This window comes from Anser anser (assembly GCF_964211835.1).
Source record: "Anser anser genome assembly, chromosome: 3".
In the NCBI taxonomy this organism is placed as follows: Eukaryota; Metazoa; Chordata; class Aves; order Anseriformes; family Anatidae; genus Anser; species Anser anser.
In genome coordinates, this window is record NC_139722.1 from 1,095,034 (window position 1) to 1,119,855 (window position 24,822).

The 24,822-nt window shown below is 50.6% G+C and overlaps 2 protein-coding genes across 2 annotated transcripts in view; both read right to left on the reverse strand.

Annotated features, from left to right (window-relative positions):
• The window catches only part of LOC310897192 (interferon-induced very large GTPase 1-like), a 70,808-nt gene extending 62,970 nt beyond the window's left edge, over positions 1–7,838 (reverse strand). The window contains exon 1 of the mRNA XM_083830539.1: positions 7,814–7,838. Within this exon, the coding sequence (XP_083686665.1) occupies positions 7,814–7,823 (10 nt within the window). The 5' untranslated portion in view covers positions 7,824–7,838. The remainder of the gene's footprint in view (positions 1–7,813) is intronic.
• A 2,160-nt stretch (positions 7,839–9,998) lies between these two features.
• Positions 9,999–24,667, reverse strand: LOC310897193 (interferon-induced very large GTPase 1-like). The gene is made up of 2 exons (XM_083830542.1): positions 23,390–24,667; positions 9,999–18,361 (listed from the first exon to the last, which is right to left on the reverse strand). The coding sequence occupies exon 2, from the start codon at positions 18,357–18,359 to the stop codon at positions 11,046–11,048; it is 7,314 nt and encodes a 2,437-aa protein (XP_083686668.1). The 5' UTR covers positions 18,360–18,361; positions 23,390–24,667; the 3' UTR covers positions 9,999–11,045.
• Positions 24,668–24,822: the final 155 nt, after the last annotated feature.

The following is a 24,822-nucleotide window of genomic DNA, read 5'->3' on the forward strand; positions in this document are numbered from 1 at the left end:
TTTCCTTTGGACTTCGTGACTCCTAATTCCTTAAAAACCTCTTTCTCTTGAAACTTTTTAGTTCTTTTTAGTTTTGGGTAGGGGTAGCTCAACAATTCCCTGAATCCTCTCTGGATTTATTTTTCATTCCCTCTCAGACACTAGATGCCCTAAATATTTGACTTGTCTTTCTACAAATTTTAATTATTTTCCAATCCTTTGAAATCCTGTTTTCCCAGAAAGCTGAATAGCTTGTTAGTGGCTTCCTTCACAACTCTTTTCTCCTATCCTGACAATAAAAGATCATCCACATATTGGAACAGTAACACCTCCTCCGAAGGCTGGAATTGCACCAAAATTTGTTCTAGACCTTGCCCAAATAAATCGGTGGTCCTGTAAACCCCTGAGGTAAAATTGTCCATCTGTATTTGCTGCTTCCACCCTATTTCAGAGTCCTTCCACTCAAAGGAAAATATATCTTTGCTCTCAGGGTCTGAGAGCACCCCATTAATAACACCATTATTCCAGTCTAACAATTCACTATTTGGATGCCCAATTTCATTATCAAATACTTTTCCAACAAGTTAGTCCCTTCCTCAGGTGCATACAATAATTGCCCAGTGGTCATTCTATCCCTAGACTCAGCTTGGTGTCCCCAATAAATGGCACTATTATCCCGGCCCCTTCTACCCCCATCACATTTCGGGTTTCGTTAGTTAATTTAAGCCCTGACACTTTGCAGACCAGCAATGACCTAGCTGCCCCAGTGTATTGGTTTCACATGGCAAGGTTCTGGTACTGGGGGGGCTGCAGTGGTAGCCCCTGTGAGCAGAATCCAGCAGCTGCCCCATGTTAGATAAGGGCCAGTTTCAGCTGGCTCCAAAGGGGCCCACAGCTGCCCAGAGCCAAGCCATAAGCAATGCAGTTTGTGCCTCTGTGAGAGCACATCCAAGAAAAGGAAAAAAACACTGCTGCACAACAGCAGCTGGGAGAGTGAGGAGTGAGAAACCTCCCTGCAGACACCAAGGTCAGTGCAGAGGAGGGGGAGTGCAGCACTGAGGTGCTCCAGGTGCCGGAGCCGAAGCCCCCCTGCGGTCCACAGAGAGAACCCTGGTGGGGAAGGCAGACCCCCTCCCATGGTGTACCCCCCACCCATGGTGTACCACAGCAGAGCACATCTCCACGCTGCAGCCCGTGGAGAGGAGCCCATTCAGGAGCAGGTGATCGGAGGGGGGGGGGTGGGGTGCACCCCAGGGTGTCCCAAGCCGGACCAACCCTCTCCTGATAAATAGACCCCATGGTACAGACCCACACCTGGAGCAGCTCCCAAAGAGCCCGTTTTTCGCTGCCTGTGGAGAAACCCGCACAGGACCAGCCCAGGAAGGTCGGCAGCCCACGAGAGGGACCCCACACCAGAGCAGGGGGGAGAGTGACCGTGAAGGAGCAGTGGAAACAAAGCACCACGGACTGACGGCAGCCCCCGCTCCCAGCCCCCCCGCACCACTCAGGGCAGGGAAGAGGTGGAAGAGGGTGGATGGGGGAAGGTGCCCCCACCTTGTTTCTCTGTTTCTCACCGCTCCAGCCTGTCAGCAATAGGTAATAAATGTTATTAATCTTCCTATGCTAAGTCTGTTTTGCCCATAATGATAATTGTAGAGTGATCCCCATTGAGGTACACTTGAGGAACCCTTGAGGTACACTTTTTCATTTATCAGGGAACAAGCTTTCTGAGAAGCCCTGACTCCCCTATTCTGAATTTATAACAGCAATCTCTCCTCCTTCTTCTACTCCGGATACTCCTATTTGAAGTGGCCGGCCTGGCCACACTTAAAACATCTTGCCGAGGCGACCGGCTCCGGGGCAGACGCGTGCTGCAGCGGAGCGCGGGATCGGGACAGGCAGGGCTATTTTTCGGGCATCGAGCCTACGTGAGGGAGCCGCCAGGCACCGGCAGCCCTCGTGAGGGAGGCTGACGAGGCGTAGGCGGGGCCAGCAGCGTCAGCGTCAGCTCCTCCCCCCGGCCGTTCAAAGGCAGCCCTTAGGGAGCGCGAGCGACCAGGAGCGCGGCGACCAGGGCCGGCAAACAGGGAGCGACGCGGGGGAGAGACGCGGCAGTTAGCGAGGCAGTGAGCGCGGGCAGGAAGGGCGGGCAGGAAGGGCGGGGACCCATCGTCGCTCTGTTGCAGCTACCTCTCCCTTCTGTGCTTGTAACCTGCTTGCGTAGAACCTGACCATGGTATCAACCAGGCAGAAAACCGTGGCCTCCGCATCTCGTGCAGCATCTCCAGCCACGGTCACCACGGTGGCTACTCAGACGGAGGGACCCGGGAAACACGCAGCCGTCCAGGTCCTGGGCTGCAGAGTGTGCCCCAGCCTTCTGTCGGTCTCCGACAGCAGTGGTGGGTATGCCTGTGGGAGGTGTGCCCAGGTTGAAGAACTGCTCAGCCAGGTAGCGGTGCTCCGGGAGGAGGTGAACAGGCTCAGAAGCATCAGGGAATCGGAGATGGAAATTGACTGGTGGAGGTGCACTCTACCCTCTCTGAAGCAGGCTCATGAGCCTGCCACAGCACAGGCGTCTCCTGTTATGCAGAAGACGGAGGTTCCCTCCTCCTGCCAGGCAGCGGGAGGAGACCTAGATCAAGGGGGGGAATGGAGGCAGGTGCCTATTCGGGGTGGTAGGCGAGCCCTCTCTCTGCCCACCTCACCTTCTCATCTACCCTTAAATAATCGATATGAAGGACTAGAACAAGACAATCCGAATGATAAAGTAGATAAAAACCCGTTCCAGCTGGAGGGGGCGCCTAAGACAAGGCGACCTACACACCGCATTGCCACATCATCCTTCAAAAAAGAAAGAAGGGCTATTGTTATGGGGGGCTCCCTTCTGAAAGGGACAGAGGGACCGATATGCCGACCGGACCCAACCCGCAGAGAAGTCTGTTGCCTCCCTGGGGCTCGGGTGAGAGACTTCACCAAGAAAGTCCAGCGCCTGGTACGGCCCACTGACTACTACCCGCTACTGGTCTTTCAGGCTGGTAGCGATGAAGTAGCAACGAGAAGTCCGAAGGCGATCAAAAGAGACTTTAGGGATTTGGGGCGACTACTTAGAGGATCAGGGGCGCAGGTTGTGTTTGCCTCTGTCCTTCCGATAGGGGGGATCGAAGCTGAAAGGCGTGCTGTTCACATAAACTCGTGGCTTCGAGACTGGTGTGACCGGCAGAACTTTGGGTTCTTTGATCACGGGAAGGTCTATGCTACACAGGGCCTGATGGCACCGGATGGGATGTGCCTCTCTCGGAGAGGGGTAAGGATCTTTGGTCAGGAGTTGGCAGGGCTGATAGATAGGGCTTTAAACTAGAGTCGAAGGGGAAGGGGCTAAAACCAGGCACGCCGGTGAAGACCTAAGGGAAGGTACGCTAGAATCAGAGGGGCTGGGTGCCAGTGAGGTCCTTCGGGCAGATCCACAAGGTGCTGAGTGTAAGGAGACGCACCTGAAGTGCTTCTACACGAATGCACGCAGTATGAGGAATAAAATGGATGAGCTAGAAGTCCTGGCCCAGTCCTGCAACTACGATATCATCGGCATAAGCGAAACATGGTGGGATGAGTCCTGTGACTGGGGTGTTGCGATAGATGGTTACAGGCTCTTCAGGAGGGACAGGCAGGGTAGGCGAAGTGGTGGGGTGGCGATGTATGTGAAGCAGGGGCTGGACTGTGTGGAACTTCAGGTCGGAGGTGGCAAAGTTGAGAGCCTCTGGGTAAGGATCAAGGGACGAACGAATAAAGGGGATGTCGTTGTGGGAGTCTATTACAGACCGCCTGGCCAGGACGATAGCGCCAATAAATTATTCTTTACAGAACTAAGAGAGGCCTCGAGATTAACTCCCCTTGTCCTTATGGGGGACTTCAACTTGCCAGACGTTAACTGGGAGTGCCACACGGCTGACACGAGCAAGTCCAGGAGGTTCATGAAGCACCTAGATGATAACTTCTTGGTGCAGGTGCTAACGGAGCCAACTAGGAAAGGTGCCCTCCTAGACCTGTTGCTAGAAAACAGAGAGGGTCTGGTGGGAGATGTGGTGATTGGTGGCCGCCTTGGTCAAAGCGACCATGAAGTGGTTGAGTTCAAAATTTACGGTGACAGAAGGAAAAGTGCCACCAAAACCTCATCCCTAGATATGGGGAAAGCGGACTTCAGGCTGCTCAGGGAACTAGTCAGCAAGGTCCCCTGGGAAACTGCTCTTGAAGGCCTCGATGTCCACCAGTGCTGGTCATTCTTTAAGCGATGCCTCCTAGAAGCACAAGATCAAGCAATTCCTAAATATCGCAAGTCAGGCAGGCGGGGCAGGAGGCCGGTGTGGCTGACCAGGAACATTCTAATGGAGATTAGGCGGAAACAGAGAGTGTTTCGCTACTGGAAGGAGGGCCAGGTGTCATGGAAAGAATACAGGGATGCCGTTCGTGTTTGTAGGCAGAAAATTCGTGTGGCCAAAGCACACCTAGAGTTGAAGCTGGCTGTGTCTGTGAGAGAAAATAAAAAGGGCTTTTTCAGATATGTGAATGGAAAAAGGAGAACTAAAGAATACATAGGGCCGCTCCTTGATAGGGAAGGTCTCCTCACAGACAATGACATAGGCAAAGCAGAGACGCTTAACGCCTTCTTCGCCTCTGTCTTCAATGCCGATGATGGGCTTCGGGATCCAGGGTGCCCTGAGCTAGAGGACCGGGACGGTGGGGATGACAAACTCCCAACCGACCCTGAACGTGTGCGGGATTTGCTACTCCACCTGGATCCCTACAAGTCCATGGGTCCGGATGGGATTCATCCCCGGGTGCTGAAAGAGCTGGCGGACGTCATCGCGGAACCTCTCTCAATTATTTTTCAACGATCCTGGGAATTTGGAGAGGTCCCGGTAGACTGGAAGCTGGCAAATGTTGTGCCGATTTACAAGAAGGGTCAGAAAGAAGACCCTAGCAATTACAGGCCTGTCAGTCTCACGTCAGTGCCTGGTAAAATCATGGAGAAGATGGTTCTCGAACTTATTGAGGCTCACCTGGGGGACAAAGCAGTCATTGGTCCCAGCCAGCATGGGTTTGTGAAGGGCAGGTCCTGCCTAACTAACCTGATTTCCTTTTATGATAAGATCACCCGTATGATGGACCAAGGGAAACCAGCTGATGTGATTTTTTTGGACTTCAGCAAGGCTTTTGACACGGTTTCCCATAGGATCCTACTGGACAAAATGTCCACCATACAGCTAAATAAAAACATCATACGATGGGTGAGCAATTGGCTAACGGGCAGGGCCCAAAGGGTTATGGTAAATGGGGCTGCGTCAGGCTGGCGGGCGGTCACCAGTGGGGTCCCTCAAGGCTCCATTTTAGGGCCGGTACTTTTCAATATTTTTATAAACGATCTGGATGTAGGAATAGAAGGTATTTTGAGCAAGTTTGCTGATGACACCAAACTTGGAGGAGTTGTGGACTCGAATGAGGGTGGAAAGGCCTTGCAGAGGGATCTGGATAGGTTGGAGAGCTGGGCGATCACCAACCGCATGAAGTTCAATAAGAGCAAGTGCCGGGTCCTGCACCTGGGACGGGGAAACCCTGGCTGCACATACAGACTGGGCGATGAGACGCTAGAGAGCAGCCTAGAAGAGAGGGATCTGGGGGTCGTGGTTGACAGCAAGTTGAATATGAGCCAGCAGTGTGCCCTGGCGGCCAGGAGGGCCAACTGTGTCCTGGGGTGCATCAAGCACGGCATCGCTAGTAGGTCAAGGGAGGTGATTGTCCCGCTCTACTCTGCGCTGGTGCGGCCTCACCTCGAGTACTGTGTGCAGTTCTGGGCACCACAGTATAAAAAGGACATGAAACTGTTGGAGAGTGTACAGAGGAGGGCTACGAAGATGGTGAAAGGCCTGGAGGGGAAGACGTACGAGGAACGGCTGAGGTCACTGGGCCTGTTCAGCCTGGAGAAGAGGAGGCTGAGGGGAGACCTCATCACAGTCTACAACTTCCTCGTAAGGGGGTGTCGAGAGGCAGGAGACCTTTTCTCCATTAACACCAGTGACAGGACCCGCGGGAACGGGGTTAAGCTGAGGCAGGGGAAATTTAGGCTTGACATCAGGAGGGGGTTCTTCACAGAGAGGGTGGTTGCACACTGGAACAGGCTCCCCAGGGAAGTGGTCACTGCACCGAGCCTGTCTGAATTTAAGAAGAGATTGGACTGTGCACTTAGTCACATGGTCTGAACTTTTGGGTAGACCTGTGCGGTATCAAGAGTTGGACTTGATGATCCTTAAGGGTCCCTTCCAACTCAGGATATTCTATGATTCTATGATTCTATGATCTTCTCAAAGCCTGTCCCTGCTGGGATTTAGGCTAAAACACAGGTAGCTTTCCTTGCCTGCCATTCCTTCGTCTCTCTTCCTCTCCTTTCCATCCTGGGCCCTCTATCTCCCCCTCTGCCTCACTACCCAGTATGCTGTGAATACCATTTGTTTTGCTCTCTGCTTTTCCTTCTCATCTCCCCTCCTGGCATACACCTTCATACTACCTGCACTGTTCACTCCATCCTCCCACCTTCTGGAGCTTTTTCTGCATATCTGGCCAGGCTTTAATCACAAAATTAACTTTAAAGAGCCCTTGGGCTAGCAGGTCCTCAGGATTCATCCCCGAGTACTTTCTAATTCTGACCCTGAGTCTCTCATAGGATTTCTATGTTGTGGGTTGTTATTACCACAGTTAGATAAGTGGATATTTCTGCTCTATCAGAATTACTCTCTGTCTGGGGGTGGGGGTGCGTTAGTTCTTTCCCATTCTTGCATAGCTGCCTGCCAAATCATTCCCCTCCTAAACATTCTTCTCCAGTGAATAACATACTCAAGATTGACATTTTCCCCTCAGGAATACAAATTAGGCCTCAGAAACGGATTTGACTGTTCTGCTAGGCCCTCGGTTTAAAACTTCATTTCTTTCTTAAAACTCCTAACCTCTCTGCTGGTAAGGGGGGAGTGGCACCAGCCCCGCAGCACCCCCGCATGGCCCCGAAGCCCTACTGGGACCCCCCCGCCTCTGCTCCCACTGCTCCACGCTCCCCCCGCGACTTCTTCAGGGACAGTGTCAATTGCAGTCCCTGTCTCCCCTCCTTGAGCAGCTGCTGCTGCCTCCGGTGCAGTATTAGGATTATAGGGAGCATAACTTGATTCCTCCTCTGAAAATGGAACCTTATTGTTTACATATAAATTTCAAGCCTGAATTTTCATCAGACCCATATCTTTGCCAAAATACTGAAGTTCCTTTTATTAGCTTTTTAGGCCAGACAATTACACAATATCTAACCATTTTTAATTATATATTTTTTAAATCTTTTTCCCTAGTTTTTGGGTTGTTTTTCCAAATCCTTATCATTCTCTCCAAAGGGCTATCTTTAGGCACAATGCCGGGGTCTCCACCCCAACCCTGCTGACTCCTGGAACCCTTAATCCCCATCTCTTCCTGACGTGCTGCTGTGGACTTTACCACCCACGGGGTACCACACGCCTTCACCTAGGATTAGGACAGAGGTGGGGTGTACTGCCGAGCACCTCACTTTGCCGTGCTCGGGGTACCGTACACCTAAGGGCCCAAACCCCCGAGACTCTCTTTTGCTCGTCTCTCTTTCGCTTTGTCCCTCTCCAGCCGAGGGGACTTCGTTTGTCCCCTCGCGGGACTACAGAGCCTCACGGATTGGGACTCCACACTCGCTTCGCACTATAAGTGCATCTCATTCACACTCCACACAAGAGTCTCCCGGAACCCAACCCGAGGCAGTATACAGTAAAGTTTCCCTTACCTCGGTCCATGCACGGCTTCCCGGTCTGGGTTATCAGCAGTAATCCCTGTGCCTGTACCATGTCTGTGCTGTGTCTGTGGTATGTCAGTGCTGGCCTCCCTTCTCCCCAGAGCTTCGCAGAGCCTGTCTTCAGATTAACAGTCTCGGTCCTTTGCCGGCCATACTGAGACAACCCACCAACCCCGACGGGACCACTGAAATCAGCGGGGTGCACCTTCCTGTCTGTGGTGGCAAGAACTCTTTGGTAGGCGACAAGATCCTGGAAGAGCCCCCAAATTGTGAGAAAAATCTCAATAATTTTCTTCAGACAGGATCTTCTGTGAAGCTATTTTATTCGCAATTGCAATGGCGGGCGTCCTGCCAATTAGGAGTGCATTATGGTAAACAAATCATAACCTTTTATTCCCTATTACCCGACGCCTGATCACCTCCCCTGTTTCCGCATTGGTTCAGTACTACAGGTTCACAAGCTACTTGACGCTCCTCTATACCATGTATGTACAATTTTTATTTTTTTCAACCCTTAATTTCTCCTTTCTTATGTTTTGAGAACTTGTGATCCTTGTTTTACTGTTCTCACACTGTTCATCCTGTTTTTCTCAAGCTTCTATCTTATTTTAGAAGAGTGAGGCCTTCTACTGTCCACTTATCTACTTAGCATTTCTCCTTGTTATGACTACACAACTACCTTTGAATACAGAAAAGTAGTTATCTGCTGCAAAAGCACAACATAGTTTCTCACAGACAAGCCAATTTTCCATCATCTATCAGTGGTCCTGGTCAACTGGAGATGTCCTAGATGACTGGAGATTTACAAATGTGACACCCATCTATAAGAAGGGCCATAAGGAGGACATGGGGAACTATAGGCCTGCCAGCATGACCTCGGTGCCAGGGGAGGTTATGAAACCAAGCTCATCTCCTTCTATGACCAGATGATCCGCCTGGGGGATGAGGAAAAGGCAGTTGACATAGTCTACCTAGACTTCAACAAGGCCTTTGGCACATTGCCCATAATTTTCTCCTGGAGAAGTTGGTAGCTCATGGCTTGGACAGGTAAACCCCTTGCTGGGTTAAAAACTGGCTGGATGACCAGGCCCAGAGAGTGGTGGTGAATGGAGTGAAATCTAGCTAGTGACTGGTCACCAGTGGTGTTCCCCAAGGGGTCTGTGTTGGGGCCCATCCTCTTTAGTATCTTTATTGATGACTTGGATGAGGGAATTGAGTGTACCCTCAGTAAGTTTGCAGGTGACACCAAGTTGGGGGGAAGTGTCAATCTGCCAGAGGGTAGGAAGGCCCTGCAGAGGGACCCGGATAGGATGGGTCAATGGACTGAGGTTAGTGGGATGGGATTCAACATGGCTAAGTGCCGGGTCCTGCACTTTGGCCACAACAACCCCATGCAGTGCTACAGACTTAGGGCAGAGTGGCTGGAAAGCTGTGCAGAGGAAAAGGATCTGGGGGTGCTGATTGATGCTTGCCTGAACATGAGCCAGCAGTGTGCCCAGGTGTCCAAGAAGGCCAACGGCATCCTGGCTTATATCAGGAATAGTGCAGCCAGCAGGAACAGGGAGGTGATCGTCCCCCTGTTCATTGAGGCCTTGGAACCTGTTCAGAGAAGGGGTAAAAAGCTGGTGAAGGGCCTTGAACACAAGTCGTATGGGGAGTGGCTGACAGAATTGGGGTGTTTAGTCTGGAGAAGGGGAGGCTCAGGGGAGACCTTATTGCTCTCTACAACTACCTGAAAGGAAGGTGTGGGAGCTGGGGGTCAGCCTCTTCTCACAGGTAACCAGTGAGAGGACTAAAGGAAATGGCCTCCAGGAAAACTGGAGAGGGACGCTTTATCAGGAAGTGTAGGAATAGGACAAGGAGTAACGGCTTTAAACTGAAAGAGGGGAGATTTAGATTAGAAATGAGGAAGAAAATCTTCACTATGAGGTCAGTGAGGCACTGGAACAGGTTTCGCACAGACACTGTGGATGCCCCATCCCTGGAGGTGTTCAAGGCCAGCTTGGATGGGGCTTTGAGCAACCTGATCTAGTGGGAGGTGGCCCTGACCATGGCAGGGGGGTTGGAACAAGATGATCTTCCAATCCAAGTCCCTTCCAATCCAAAACATTCTGATTTTCTGATTCTATGAGAATTGTGGCTCACCTGGAAATAAAGCATGCAGAGACCAGTCCAGTCCAACTCAAAGAGTTTATTAGCAAAGACTACAAAGAATTTTAATGAATCACCACTTTTGCCAGCTCTCCAGGAGACTCTGGTCATTGGGTTTCCAGTAGGATTGCAGGAAATCTGCACAGTAAAAACCCCCTCCCACTGCACTGGTGCAGGCAGAGCCACTTACATGTTCTCTAGACCATTTTTGTTCAGTTGCCACCTGCCTGTCTTGACAGCACAAATACTGAGATCATGCACTGCTGACAGCTGCTGAGGAAGCTGCAAAGCTGTCTAATTCTCTACATTGCCTATAAAAGACTTTTACCCAACACAGAAGTGCTTCGCAAAAGCAGCTGGGGTGGCTAGGAGCTGGAGGGAAGTTTGCCAGGCCCAGGCCCATGAGTAAGAATGGCTCATGGAAGTGTGGGCACATCTTAACCTAGGACATATACCTAATAACCACAGAGTTAAAATCACTGTCTAAATCCACATAGGCTGCTGCGTTACCTGCTTTAACAGCATCAGAAAGAGAACAGCACCTGAGTACTAAGTTTATGAATGTGTAAAATACCACCCCCGCCAAAAAAAAAAGCAGAGTTTTCCACAAATGTTCACCTGCACACAGACCCCACTGTCCTTTCTATGAGTGTGACAAGTATTTGTTGCAGGGAAACTGTTCTTTTGCCAGTGTCATTTCTTTTCTCATAGCAGCTGATAAAATTGGTACTTTGTAATGCTGCCTTTGCTCTTCATCTGGCACTTGGTCTTAATCTTGGTGGTATGACTGCTTGCTGCAGGAATATTTTTTTAGTTTGCTTTGAGACAAAGCTGATGTAAATATTTATGGCAAGAAAGGAAGAGGACTTTGACTTTATCACAAAGCAAGGGAATCACTGAGCAGCAGCATGAGAAGCGTTCCTTATTTCACCCAACTTTGCAAGCAATTACATTTAGTTTTCTTGACATGGTTTAAGGTCATAATCATTACAACAATATTTTGTGGTTAGCCTCATATTATGTTCTTCTAAAATGCAAAGCAGTTGCAGCTTTTCCTTCATACCAACTTAGCCTAATATTTCTCCAGTTCAGCGAGTGCATTCTGCTTTGTAACTGTCTGCCACGATGCAGGGATTTCTCCTCTGCCATGAAATTTCCCATTGTAGTGTTGTTCTAGCTGTGTCCTGAAATAAGACACAAACCATTTCCAGTATGCTTGCATGGACGGATCAGGAGGAATGTTCCAAGTGGAATAGGGATGTCCTGCGTCCCGATATCTCTTGTATTGGAACCGTCCGTATTTGCCAATCCTGAAGTAGATATCACTTGAAACACAGCTAGAACAAATATCAATGGCTAGGTTGTCTGTTTTATGCCATCTGTATCCTGTCAAAACTTGTGGACGATGGAAGACAACCCGGTGGTCTCCGTCATGGTTTGGCATAGTGTTAGTGCAAACAGCCCCACAAAATGGACACTTCTCCTGGCACCCTGCAAACTGCTCAGCCAGTATTGTGTGAGGCTGCCTTTCAAATGAGCTCATATCAGCATTAGCAAACTCTTTCCTGAGATCATCAGTCAGGGGAGACAGTGCTTCTGTCATGGCGTTATTCAGGAACTCTATGTCTGTTATCTCCTGATGTTCAATGCCCTTCAGGTCACTTCTGGGCAAGCTTAGCACGTCTCCAAGTGTCCTGCAGAATTCATCCAGCCAAAGAGAGATTTTATCGTTTCTGTCTTTTCTGTCTTTGACAACTCTGGTTGATGCAAAAAAAGCTGACTGAATGTTTTCATAGTAACGAGTAAGGGATTCTATTAAAAACATCTCTAGCCTTCTGTTCTCACCTAAACAGTATGTCTCAACTTTTGTCTGAATGTAATTTTTTAAAAAGTCTCCTGGAAAATTAAGGTAATGCATGAATTTTTCAAATTTTTCTTCTTCTGCTAGGTATTTCAGCATGCAAGTTTCCAGAGTGGATCTATTGCCCCTGAAATCTGGTATTTTAACCTTCATGTCTCGAGCTATGTCAAGAGCTGTCTTCTCATAGATGGCGTGTCGAAGAGCTGGGGCAATCTTGCTGCACAGGAAATCAGCAAATGTTGTGATACAAGAGGCTCCTTGGCAGGAAATCTGGAAACATTTAAAGAAGTCTTCTCTCTTGCTCTCCAGGTAGACGGCTGGATCGTTTGCTTTCCTGAATGCTGCATGCATGTCTTTAAACCTTTCTGCTGCCATTCTGCACAGGTACAGTGATAAATCTATTCGGTAGTCTTTATTAAAACTATATTTTGCAGTGGTAGGGACAGAGTTCATACCTTCCTCCACTTCATTTAGTATTTCATGAATAAAAGTTCGACTGTAATCCATTTTGTCCTTTTCCTTCTTCTCAATGTTTGCCATCACATGCATTTCGATGCTATCTGTAATGCGGTGCATGCTGCTAATATTGGCATTGTCAAAACTCTTAGGAATGATGCCCAAGCATTTTTTCTTAGACACGTGTTTCTCTATGTTAAGACAAAAGACAGTCTTTTGGTAAAGCTTCATGATTCGTTCAGCCACATTAGGATCCCTAAAGTGATCTAGAAGGACATTTTCTATGTCCACATCGATGTCCACCTGTTCTAGAGGGGGAGCAGCAGAGGAGACTTCAGTAACCCAGTGCATCCAGAGAGAATTGAAGTGCTTTCTCAGTTCACTTTCACTTAATTCCTGGCCTTTTAGAGACAGGGCCAACTCTCTGCTCTTTTTCAGGAGCTCGTTTTCATACTCGGACTTCCTCTCATCCAGTTTACTCTGGCTCTTCTTTAGTTCTATAAGTTTCTCACACTTCCTTCTTGTTTCAGCAAGGAGGGACTCTCTCAGTTCTTTCAGCTTCAGTTCCGTGTTGCTTTTCCATTGGATCAGTATTTCACAGTCTCTGTCTTCACCGAAGAATGCTTCCATGTTCTTGGTGATGGCATCATTTGTCTTTTGAACCAGTTTTTGAAGGTGTTCCATGGTAACCTTCCCCAACTCCCCATTCCGAATCTTGTTTTCCAGTTTCATTTGCAAGTCTAAGATGTGACTTCTCAGCTGCCAGGTCCACTGATTAAATGCGGTTTCCAGTTTCTTGTATGCGGCAATCTCCACTGAATTCTTGAAGCTGAAAATGAAGTTTTCGTTCAGCAAGGCATTCCACAGGTCACTAATACGAACTTTCAAGCTGGAGAGCCTCAAAAAGCTGCCCTGCGATTCCTTCTTGGCAGCTTGGAGAATTTTGCTCTTTAATTCCTGGACGTTCTGGCTGTAGGTGGGGTTGGGCGGTGCCATCGGTGGGTTTCCTTCCCACAGGTGAGCAAAGTAATGAATGTGGGTGTTCACGTCAAAGCGGATGACGTCGCTGAAGCAGGTGACGTCACAGAATTCCTGCTGGGCCGCTGTCACGGTCATTTCATCCAGCTTCTCCTGCAGACGTCTTTGTCCTTCCATGTTCTGTTCCTTTGCGGTTATTTCACCCACGTTTTGGTGCACAAACAGGCAGCTTGGGGAAAGATTTACTTGCTTCATCCTCAGGAAAGCCTGCACAGCAATCTGAAGGACGTCTTGCATTTCCGAAGGATTTTCTCCAAAGATGTTGATCAGAGTCATGTTGCCGATGCCAATGACAAAGGTGGCCAGCTCGTTGTCATGATTAAGTGACTGCTTATTGGCCATCTCTACGGCACGAAGTCCTTCTGTGTCAACAATGAGCATGTAATCAAAGTTCAAATCCTGTTGGAGCTTCTCGTCCACTTTAATGAGCTGCATAAACGCTCCCCGGGTGCACCTCCCTGCACTGACGTTAAACTGGAGACCAAACATGGCATTCAGCAGGGTTGACTTCCCTGTGCTCTGGATGCCAAGCACGGAAAGAACGAATACTCGCTTGTCCCCTAGCTTCTCAATTAACCTGTCAAAGATTGCTCCAATCCATTGCAGTGGTACGTAAGAAGCATCACCATCCATCAGCTCAATGGGGTACCCTGAAACCATCAGATCGGCAGCAATTTCAGGTAGTTTGCTAAAGCATTTTTCTTTGGAGTTTGTTGATTCCAGCGCCTCATAAATCTGCCCTACCTCTCTCAAAATGTGCTCAAGGCCAATGGACGAATCATTAATTTCATCGGAAAGGGCATCTAACTTATTCATCAATTGAGTTTTCAGGTTGCTTTTTTCATTGCTTTTCTTTAATACCAGGATTTGAGACCATAATTGATGATACTCTCTCTTCAGCTCGTCAAGGCGATCAGAGGACAGGTCGTCCATGAAGACCTTCACCCACTGCAGAAAGAATTTCTTGATATCGTCTGGCTGTGACTGGAGAAAGCCAAGGACTGTGTTCATCAGCTGATTGAGGGGGAACGCTTTGTCTAGTTGCTTTCTTCTTATTGCAGACTTCTCCAATTCAATTTGGCTTCGATGATGCTCTATGCTCTTGTTCCTCTTTTCCTGCAAGCGAGTGAGTTCTTTGTCCTTTTTACACCACATGTACCACAGTTTTTCCTGAAGAGGCAGTAGCTGTGATTTGATCTCACACAACTTCTCTTTCTTCAACAGATTCACCAGCGTAATTGCCGTTTCTTTGGCTGTCACGCACGCTTCTGCATCTTCATCGACTAAGAAGCCACACTGGCGAGCTGTGCTCAGACATGCATTGAGGCTAACAAGTGTGCTCGACCCTCCCACTAGGTCTCGGATGGTCTTTGTCAGCTCACCCATTAATTCTGCTTCATTTCTGTTCTTGATCCCTATTCTTATGTTTTGGCTAGATCGGCCAGCTGCAATGCTCTCTTTCTCAGTGAAAAGACAAACCAACGGCCTCTGAGACTGCCACAGATCATGTAAAATTTTCCTGCCTTTCTTGTTGCTCTGATCAGAGTCAGAAACGAGAACCACATTCACGGCAGAGATCTCCTGTAAAAACTGCAGCTGGGGTTCGTGATCCCTCGCATCTCCGTGCAGGTTACAGAAAGCAACAGGGCCATTAAAGCTGTCGTCGTCGCCACCACGAGGAAGGTACCAGGAGATCTCCACAACACCTTTCATCAGGAAGCAGTCTTTGGTGCTGCCTTTGCAATGTCGGTGGAAAAAAGTGTCATGTTTTTGCTTGCTCAGCAGGGCATTCAGGAGCTGAGACTTGGAAGAAGAAGGAGAGCTGCCGATGCGTAGGAAGGACACGATGGGTGTCTCTGCCTGACAAATGAGTTTGTTGTTGTGACTACTAATCCTCGTCTGCTCTCCCGATCTCACTGACCCTTTCCAGCTCTTCTTGATTTGGCTGAGGGACCAGAGAGGGAACTCTATCTGTGAAGTGCACGGGTTTGGTACCAGAAGGGGCAGTGCAAACTGGCAGAAAGCAAGCTTTGATGAAAGGTATTGTCTCATGAAATCATCAGCACAATGAAAAATTGCCATCTGGAGGTCCATGGGGTGCACATGACTCTCCCTGCTTGCAGATTCACGGGCTTCTTTGTCCAAGTCACTGAAAAAGTCATCAAAGGAATCAGAGGGCTCGTGGTCCTCTGCTGAGGTGTTTGGTGCAGGCACGACTCCCGGTTTACTCGCCTCCTTGCAAGTCAGGTACCTCACCCGATAATCCACGGTCAGTAGCCTTTGCAGGAAGTAAAATGGTAGCTCACTGTCCTTGCTGGGCTGGCTGTCATGTACAGATGTCTGGTATATTATGTGGAAATCTTCTGTGCCCATTTTTCTTGGATAGTACCTTTCCAGCCCAAGGCGCTTAAGTAAGTTGAGGAACTCTGGGTTTGCAGTGGCTTGACTTGCTTTGGATGTGCTGCTGTCTGATTTGGGTTTGCATTGACTGGGAGGCTGCATGCCTTGAAACGCATCTTCCATGTCTTTGATTATACTGTCTTTCTTCAGGTTGTCAGATGTGTCCTCCAGTTGCCCACTGATCGAGGATTGCAAATCTCTTTCCAGCACCTCCCAGTCTTTGAATGCATTGTGCTTTTCGAGGAGAGCTTTCATCTCTGTAGACCATGCATTTTCCATCTTTTCTTTCATGAAAACTAGGCGGTCATTCTTCTGCTCAGGGGTCACCTTCTTATATTCGGGTGTTATGGTGAGGCCCGTCAGCAGCAGGAAGGCCTGAGCTCTGTAAACATCCTGTTCCTTCAGGCTCTGATACTCGTTATGTGCCATTTGCATTTCCGTTATCATGAAATTAATTTCTGGACACCCAAGGAGGTACTGAAAGGTGCTGCTTTCTACTTGGTATCCCATGCTGGTTGTAACTAGGAGCACTAAGAGTTCTACGTCTTTCTGTGCCCTTTGCTGCAGAAACTGGAGCAAGGAATAAACAGCCAGGCTTATAGTGAGGGTGGCTTTGATCTTTGCTTCATGAATGGTGGATGCAGAAGTTGCCGGTGCGTAGGTCACTTCCTGGATGTACTCCTTCATTTGCAGCAGTGTCTTAGTGAGATCTGCAAGATTGGAAATACTGGGAGTTTTGGGAGGCGCGTGCTCTGTGTGGAAGACCCATTGCATAATGAAGGAAGCCCCGGGGAAGTCCTTGACAGAATAGATGTAAGGATCCAGCAGGCACCGCAGCAGAGATTTGATATAGGCGGTGTTTTCTGGAGCAGATTTCTGGCAAAAAGAAACGGTATTCACCAGGAACTCCTGCAACGCTTTGTCTGACAGACATATGTTGATCCAGACACTGTGATTTTTTGTCCTGTTATTCAGACCCTGTTTAAAATCTAACAACATGAGCAGTTTCTTTTCATCCACCGTCACCTCCCAGGTCTTCACGTGCTCCAGGAAAGCTCTGGCCTCTTCCACAGCACTGGCCAGTTCCTCTCCAAAGATCACGCCAACGCTGTGATTCGTTAGAGCTTCGTACACAGCCCTGAGGCTGCTGCTCATTTGATAGGAGGATTTAAAATCGCTGCTGTGGTTGGACAGGATTATGTCCCACACTGGGATCAGCTGAAAGCCCCGGTCGATCACATACCAGGTTGTGTTATTGGCCACAAGCCCGCATTTCCACTCGGGAAGGGAATCCGTCTCTGATGGGCCCCCTGTTTTGGTCACACAGAGCTGAACTGCTGTGTGGGTGCTGCTTCTATCTCTTCCCTGAAATGATGCCTGTGAGGTGGAGTTTGAAATACCCACCTTCACTCCCCACTTGGTACCGAAGCCACTGAAGCTAGCCCCGATGTAGCTGTTCAGTGCTTCAGATGTTTGTTGCTTCATCTCATCCCATTGCTCTGCTCTGAAACCTTCAGCAGATGCTTTCCACCAGAATATACCCCCAAAGTGGAGGGGTCCCTGGTTCACGTGGGACCCAAACCTGCTGAAGAAGCTGGCACACCTGCTCTTCAGTAGGTGGAACCTCTCTGCTTCCTGGGTGATGCTCAGAAGCTGTTCAATGTCTTGCAGCTCTCGCAGGGCTGCCTCTGAGAGGCGAAGCTGGTCCTTTTGGAAGTAGCAGGAGGCCAGAGGGATGTACTGGTACTTGGTGGTGCAAATGTACATCTGCTCCGAGCGTGAACGATGGGAGTCCTCTGACTGTGAGGACTTGCTGTAATCTACATCTTTTTCAAGACTGAACCCCCAGAACCCATTTGTGGCAGAAGCGCTGATGCTGAACCCCAGCTGCTCCATGGACTTGGTGAAAGTGGCTTCTGCTGCAGAGGAGGAGAACTCCTTCCTCTCAAGCAGAGACCCTTGCTCTGGACCAGTGAGCGTGAAGCCATCAGGGATCCTGATGAGTTGCTCTCGCTTTGCCAGCACATCCTCCAGGCTGTTGGTTTGGTAAATACCCTGCAGAGCCAGGCCTCCCGATGCCCACCTCAGGACCTCCTCATCAGAGATGTTCTCTCTCTTCCCCATGGACTTCTCCTGCTGCTCCAGTTGCTTCTGGATGCTCACGAGCTCATCCACCAATGCCTTCTCTGGCGGTGCCCAGTACTCCTTGGGAATGTCCATGGCTTGCCATAGTGCCTCCTCTTTCTGTCTTATCATTTCCTTGCTGTGGCTGCGGCTGTTCTGCATTTCTTCCAGCTCCTGTAGGATTGACTTGGCTGCTTCTTGTCTCTGCTTCATCACCTCCAAGCGCTGCTTCTGCAGCTCATCAACAGCTCTTTTGTTGTCTGTGATTCCCAGGAGCTTTCGGAGTGCCTTGGTCTCCCAGGGGTACCGTACTTCGCACTCCAGTTTAAGGTAGTCTTCATATTGCAGATGTTTCAAAGCACCTCTTGACTTAACACCCAATATCTCCGACAGTTTGGGGAGCCAGTATTCTTCATCAAGTCCTTCCTTCTCAAATGCTTCTGCCAGCAATTTCTTAGCAAGGTGTGCCTTTTCCCCAGCATCTGCTCTCTCCTCCTGTGACCCCATGGCTGTGGAAGGGGAAAACAGACTTTGGTTACATCAGGTTAGGGGAGGCCACCACCCATTAGAAGAGGCCTCTCCATAGTTCCACGGCCTGTAGAGAGGCAATCTCTGGCCCATCAAGTAGCCACTGGAGACTGGATAACCTTAATGAAGCCAACGCTGTCACCATCCACATACCCTTACACTTTTGTCATGCAAAACTACTAACTAAAGGAACAAAGAATGTAAATTTTCTAGGGTGGAAGACATATGACGAGTGGTTGAAGTCACTTGGATTGTTCAGCCTGGAGAAGAGGAGACCGAGGGGAGACCTCATGGTGGCCTCCAACTTCCTCACGAGGGGAGCGGAGGGGCAGGCGCTGCTCTCTTCTCTCTGGTGACCAGCGATAGGACCCAAGGGAATGGCTTTAAGCTGTGCCTGGGGAAGTTCAGGCTGGATCTCAGGAAAAGGTTCTTCACCGAGAGGGTGGTCGGGCACTGGAACAGGCTCCCCAGGGAAGTGGTCACGTCACCGAGCCTGCCAGAGTTCAAGAAGCGTTTGGACAATGCTCTCAGATGCACGATCTGATTTTTATTTATTTTTGGGTGTTTCTCTGGGGACCCAGGAATTGGATTTGATGATCCTTGTGGGTTCCCTCTAACTTGCATATTTTATTACTCTATGTATCTAGTGGGAGGTGTCCCTGCCCAGGGCAGCTGGTTGGAATTGGATGATCTATAATATCTCTTCCATCCCAAACCATTCTAGGATTCTTTAGGACTTTGGTCCTTGGTTTCTTATGGTCGGGCAGATGACCTGGGAATGCACAGACTCTCTGTCTCAGGGGCTGTTTTCAGAGCATGATGCAGGGAGCAGCCGATGCCTGCCCAGGGCTGTGGTGGAAGGGCCCTGGGGGAGCTGCCAGAGGAGCACAAAGCACACTGGGGTGGTGTTGGAGGATGTTGTGGTTTAACCCAGCAGGCAGCTAAGCACCACACGGCTGTTCGCTGGCTCCCCCCACCCCCACAGCAGGATGCGGAAGAGGATTGAAGAAAAAAAAAGTTAAAAGGAAAAAAAAAAATCCAGATCCTCTTAGAAGCTCATCTGAGGCACATGGGAAATTGGGAGGTGGTCGGTGACAGCCAACATGGCTTCACTAAGAGCAGATCGTGGTGTACTGGATCTGGCTGGGATGTTAACTTTCCCTGCAGCAGCGCACACGGTGCTGTGCTCTGCACTTGTAGCTAAAACAGCAGTGGTATCACACCAGTGTTGTGTCTGCTGCTGAGCAGTGCTGGCGCAGCATCAGGGCTCTCTCTAACCCTCCTAGGGGGTGGGCAAAAAAGTGAGAAAGGAACATCACCAGGGCAGCTGACCTAAACCAACCAAAGGGATATTTCACACCATATGATGTCACACTCAGCAATAGAAGGTGGAAAAATGAAGAAGAGGGGAGTGGTGGGCTCTTGTTGCAAAAACGTCTGTCCTCCTGAACACCAGCTTACGTGTGTTGAGGCCCTGCTTCAAGGATGTGGTCAAGCATCACTCATTTGTGGGAAGTAGAGAGTAATTTCTTTCCTCTGCACTTCCACACAGCCTTTACTTGTTTTTTTTTTGTTGTGTTTTTTTCCCTTTCCCCCTCCCCTTTCCCCTTTCCCTTTTTTCCCTTTAGCTAAATTGTTTAATTAATAATAATCTTTCCTTAATAATTATTTCTTCCCTTTAATTAAATTATCCTTATCTCAACCCGCGAGTTGTTCTTTCCTTTACTTCTTCCCTTCCTCTTCTAAGGAGGGGGAGTGAGAGAGCGGTTGCGGTGGAGTTCAGCTGCCTAGCACGGTAAAACCACCAACCATGGCTGACAAATTTGGTGGCCATCTACGACAGGGTTACAGCATTGGTGGATAGGGGAAGAGCAACTCATGCCATCTACCTGTACTCGTGCAAAGCGTTTGACATGGTTCCCCACTATAGCCTTGTCTGTACATTGCAGAGACATAGACTTGACGGAGGGACCACTCGGTGGGTAAGGAACTGGCTGGATGGTCGCACTGAAAGAGTTGTGGTCAACGGATCAATGTCCAGGTGGAGACCAGTGATGAGTGGTGTTCCTCAGGGGTCAGTATTGGGACCGGGACGGTTTAACATCTTTGTCAGTGACACGGACACTGGGATCAACCGCACCCTCAGCAAGTTTGCTGATGACAATCTGTGTGGTACAGTCCACATGCTGGAGGCAAGGCCTGGGCAGAGAATGGATCGAGAGTAGCCCTGAGGAGAAGGACCTGGAGATGCTGGTTGACAAGAAGCTCAATGTGAACCGGCAATGTGCGCTTGCAGCCCAGAAAGCCATCCGTACCCTGGGCTGCACCAAAAGCAGCGTGGCCAGCAGGACGAGGGCAGGGATTGTCCCCCTCTGCTCTGCTCTCGTGAGACCCCACCTGGAGCCCTGCGCTCAGCTCTGGGGCCCCCAGCACCAGAAGGACACGGAAGAATTAGAACAAGTCCAGAGGAGGCCACAGAGATGATCCAGGGGCTGGAGCACCTCTCCTGAGGGAGACCAGGGCTCCAACTGAGGGAGCTGGGGTTGTTCAGCCTGGAGAAGAGAAGGCTCTGGGGAGATCTTACAGCAGCCTGCCAGTACCTAAAGTGGGCTGCAGGAGAGCTGGGGAGGGACTCTGTCAGGGAGTGGGGTGATGGAACAAGGGGGAATGAGTTTAAACTACTTAGGGTAGGTTTAGATTATGTACAAGGAGGAAATCTTTCCCTCCGAGGGTGGCGAGGCCTTGGTGCAGGCTGCCCCGAGGAGCTGTGGAAGCCCTGTCCCCGGTGGTGTTCAAGGCCAGGCTGGATGGGGCTTTGGGCAACTTGGGCTGGTGGGAGGTGTCCCGGCCCATGGCAGGAGGGTTGGAACTGGATGAGCTTTAAGGTCCCCATATTGGGTTTACATGGCAAGATTTTGTTAGCAGGGGTCTGCAGGGGTGGCCTCTGTGAGAAGAATCCAGAAGCTGCCCCATGTTAGATAAGGGAGGGCCCTGCAGCCTCCATAGGCCAGAGCAGCAGGAGGCAGGAGGTGCTCCAGGCTCACAGCAGCAGTTCCCCTGCGGCCTGGGGAGAGGCCCCTGGTGGAGCAGGCTGTCCCCCTGCAGCCCACGGGTCCCACACGGAGCAGATCTCCACGCTGCAGCCCGTGGAGGAGCCCCCGGTGGAGCAGGTGGATGTGGCCTGGAGGAGGCTGCGGCCCATGGAGAGCCCCCGCAGGAGCAGGCCCCGGGCCGGAGCTGCAGCCATGGAGAGGAGCCCACGCAGGAGCAGGGGTCTGGGGGGAGCTGCTGCCCACCCGTGGGGGACCTGTGCTGGAGCAGTTTGCTCCTGGGGGATGGACCCCGTGGGACGGAGCCGTGTGGGAGCAGTTCTTGAAGAGCTGCTGCCTGTGGGCAGCCCCCGCAAGCTCAGTTCGGGAAGGACGGCATCCCATGGGAGGGACCCCACGTGGAGCAGGGGCAGAGAGGGACTGAGAAGGAGTGGCGGAGACGAAGTGTCAGGGACTGACCGCAGCCCCCATTCCTGGTTCTTCTGTGCTGCTCGGGGGGAGGAAGTTGTCATTTTTGTTTGTTTTGGTTTTGTTTATTTGTTTCTCAGTGCTTTAGCTTGTTAGTTATAGGTAATAAATTTCTCTAATCACACTACGCTGAGTCTGTTTTCCCATTACAATAATCGTTGAGTGATCTCCCTGTCCTTATCTCAATCCGTGAGCCCTTTTCATTGCATTTCCTCCCACTTTTCCTATGAGGAGGGGGAGCGATAGAGCAGTTGTGGTGGAGCTCAGCTGCCCAGCAGAATAATACCACCACAGTCCCTTCCAATCCAAACCATTCTAGGACACTATGAAGTGCTAAAAACTTGTGGGTTGAGAAGAAGACAGTTTAATAGGACAGAAAAGGAAGGGATAATGATGATGATGGTAATAATAATAATAAACCAATGACTATCCAAAGCAAGTGATACACAGTGCAATTGGTCACCAACCACTGACTGAAGCCTAACCCTTGCTTTAGCAGCGGCCGCCCCCCAGCCCAGCCAACTCCCCTAGATATAATTGCTGAGCAGGATGCCCTCTGGGATGGGACATCCCTTTGGTTCCTTGGGGTCAGCTGTCCTGGTTCTGTCCCCTCCTGGCTCCTTGTGCACCCTGGGCTCCTCGCTGCCAGGGCAGCGTGAGGAGCAGGAAAGTCCTTGGCTCTGTGCAAGCACTGCTCCACAACAACTAACACATTGGTGCTGTCAGCATCATTCTCATCCTAAATCAAAACCACAGCCCATACCAGCTACAAGGAAAAAAATTACTCCATCCCGACCGTGCCTCTGCCTGCTGTGGGTGATGCTGCAGCCCCCAAGGCAGGGAGAGGACCCCTGTGCTGGGTTGGCCCCGGCCAACAAGGAGCACCCAGCAGCAGCTCACCCGCTCCCCACCAACAGGACGGGGAGAGAAGTGGAGACACACAAGCAAGACAAGCTCATGGGTTGGGGTAAAGAGAGTTTAGGAAGGATCAGAAAGCTGCACATAGGAAAGCAACGTAAGGAGTTTGTTTGCTGCTCCCCATTGCCCAGCAGCTGCCCCATGTGAGAGAAAAACCAGCTCCAGCCCAGCTGGGCTTGTGGCTGCACTGGCTCTGCAGGGCTGGCTCCTGCAGCAGCAGCAATCACTTCCCCATCCAGCCCCACCACTGGGCTTCGCACCTCTGCGGGGTATTGGGCTGTCCCGGGGGGCCTCCTGCTTCCCTGCCTGCTGCTGTCCCTGCTCCCAGATCCTCCCTGCCCTCCAGGGCAGCCCTTGCAGCACGGCCCCCCACCTCCTGCAGCAGCCTGACCGGAGGGAGCTGCTCCTCATTCCTGCGCCCCCGAGCAGAGCCCATTTCCCCTGTGCGAAAAGCCCTGCTGCCCTCCTGGCATCTCGCAGCCCAGCAGGGGATGGGTGAAACAGCGAGCAGGAGGCCGAGGGGGCTCCGCGTGTGGCCCCTGCCCTGCCCAGCGCATGTCAGCAGGGACCCACCTGCCCTCCCTGGTGCTCTGCAGCGCCTGCACAGCCTCAGCCCAGCTCCGGCAGCATCTCAGCCCAGCTCTGACCCCACTCTTTATAGAGCCCCGAGCCTCTGCACTGGTTGCAGCTTCCTGTTTGCACAGCAGGGAGAGACTTTCTGCTTTCCTGGAAGTCAGGCTGTTATCTGGTGCAGTGCCTGAAAATGAAACTCGGCAGCTGCTGGCTGTGCTGGGGCTGAGCCAGGCTGCTGGGGCAGCTGCACCCCAAGGCACCCCTTCAAGGAAGGGAAGAGGCAGGCAGCTCTAAAGCAGAGCCATCACAAAAATGGGAGGGAGAAGAGACAAAAATCATAGAAGAGTCTGAAACCACCTGAACCCTATCCCTGAGTGAGCTGTGAGATAGCAAAAGGATTTCAGCTGTCACCCAGGTGAGCACATTCTCACCTGGCTGCTCTGATGCTGGGATACTGGGGCTGGTAGCTAGGAATCAGAAGGCAGCTGGAATCCCTCTCTAGGAAAAGGGTCCTTGCAAAGTGATTGGGAAAGGGCACAAGTCCTCAGCGTCTGGAGATGTCCCATGTCAGGCGTGAAGGAAAGGTATCCATCCCTTCAAGGAAGGTACTGTGCATCAGCCAGGCAAGTCAACCACCGTGGAGAAAGGTCTCCAGTACCTGAGGGAATTAGCTGTGCTCAGGATGGTTTATAGTGATCTGGATGATGACCAGGCACCCAAAGATCCAGATGAAATCTGTTCCACGTGGTGGAAGTTTATACAGAGCGCCACTGTTGTATGCCAGCATGCTGCCAGTGATGCAGTGGAGTGATGGGATGGGACCAACGGTGGATTTGGTGTCCGGCTAACTCCAGAATTATGAAGACAGTGGACTATTGGCATGCAGGCCCCAGTTTACTTTCCCTTGCAGGGGCATCCAGTCCACCTGGAATCGACTGCCCCAGGGGTGGAAAGGCAGCCCTACTGCTTGCCGTGGACTGATCCAGGCTGCACTGGAACAGGGGGAAGCTCCTGGACACCTGCAATACCTTAATGCCATCACTGCGTGGGGTAACACAGCAGAGGAATTGTTTGAGAAAGGGAAGAAAATAATCCAAATTCTTCTGAAAGCTGGTTCTGCTGTAAAGCAAAGCAAGGCCAAAGGACTCACACGAGAGATCCAGTTCTTGTGAGTAAAATGGCAGGATGGATGTGATCAATTCAATAACAGCTATGTCCCCACCAACTAACAAGGGAGAAATACAAACTTTCCTAGGTCTTGTGGGACTCTGGAGAATGCATGTTCCAGGCTACAGTCAGTTTGTGACTCTGTATTAAGTGACTCGCAAGAGGGCCTATGTTGAGTGCAGCCCTGAGCATCAACAAGCCTTTGAACTGACTAAAGAGGAAACAGCTCGTGCAGCAGCTCTTGGGGCTGTCTGTAGGGCCAGCTA

Coding starts and splice junctions, on each gene's coding strand:
- LOC310897193 (XM_083830542.1), bottom strand. CDS start 18,359: ATGGGGTCACAGGAGGAGAGAGCAGATGCTGGGGAAAAGGCACACCTT.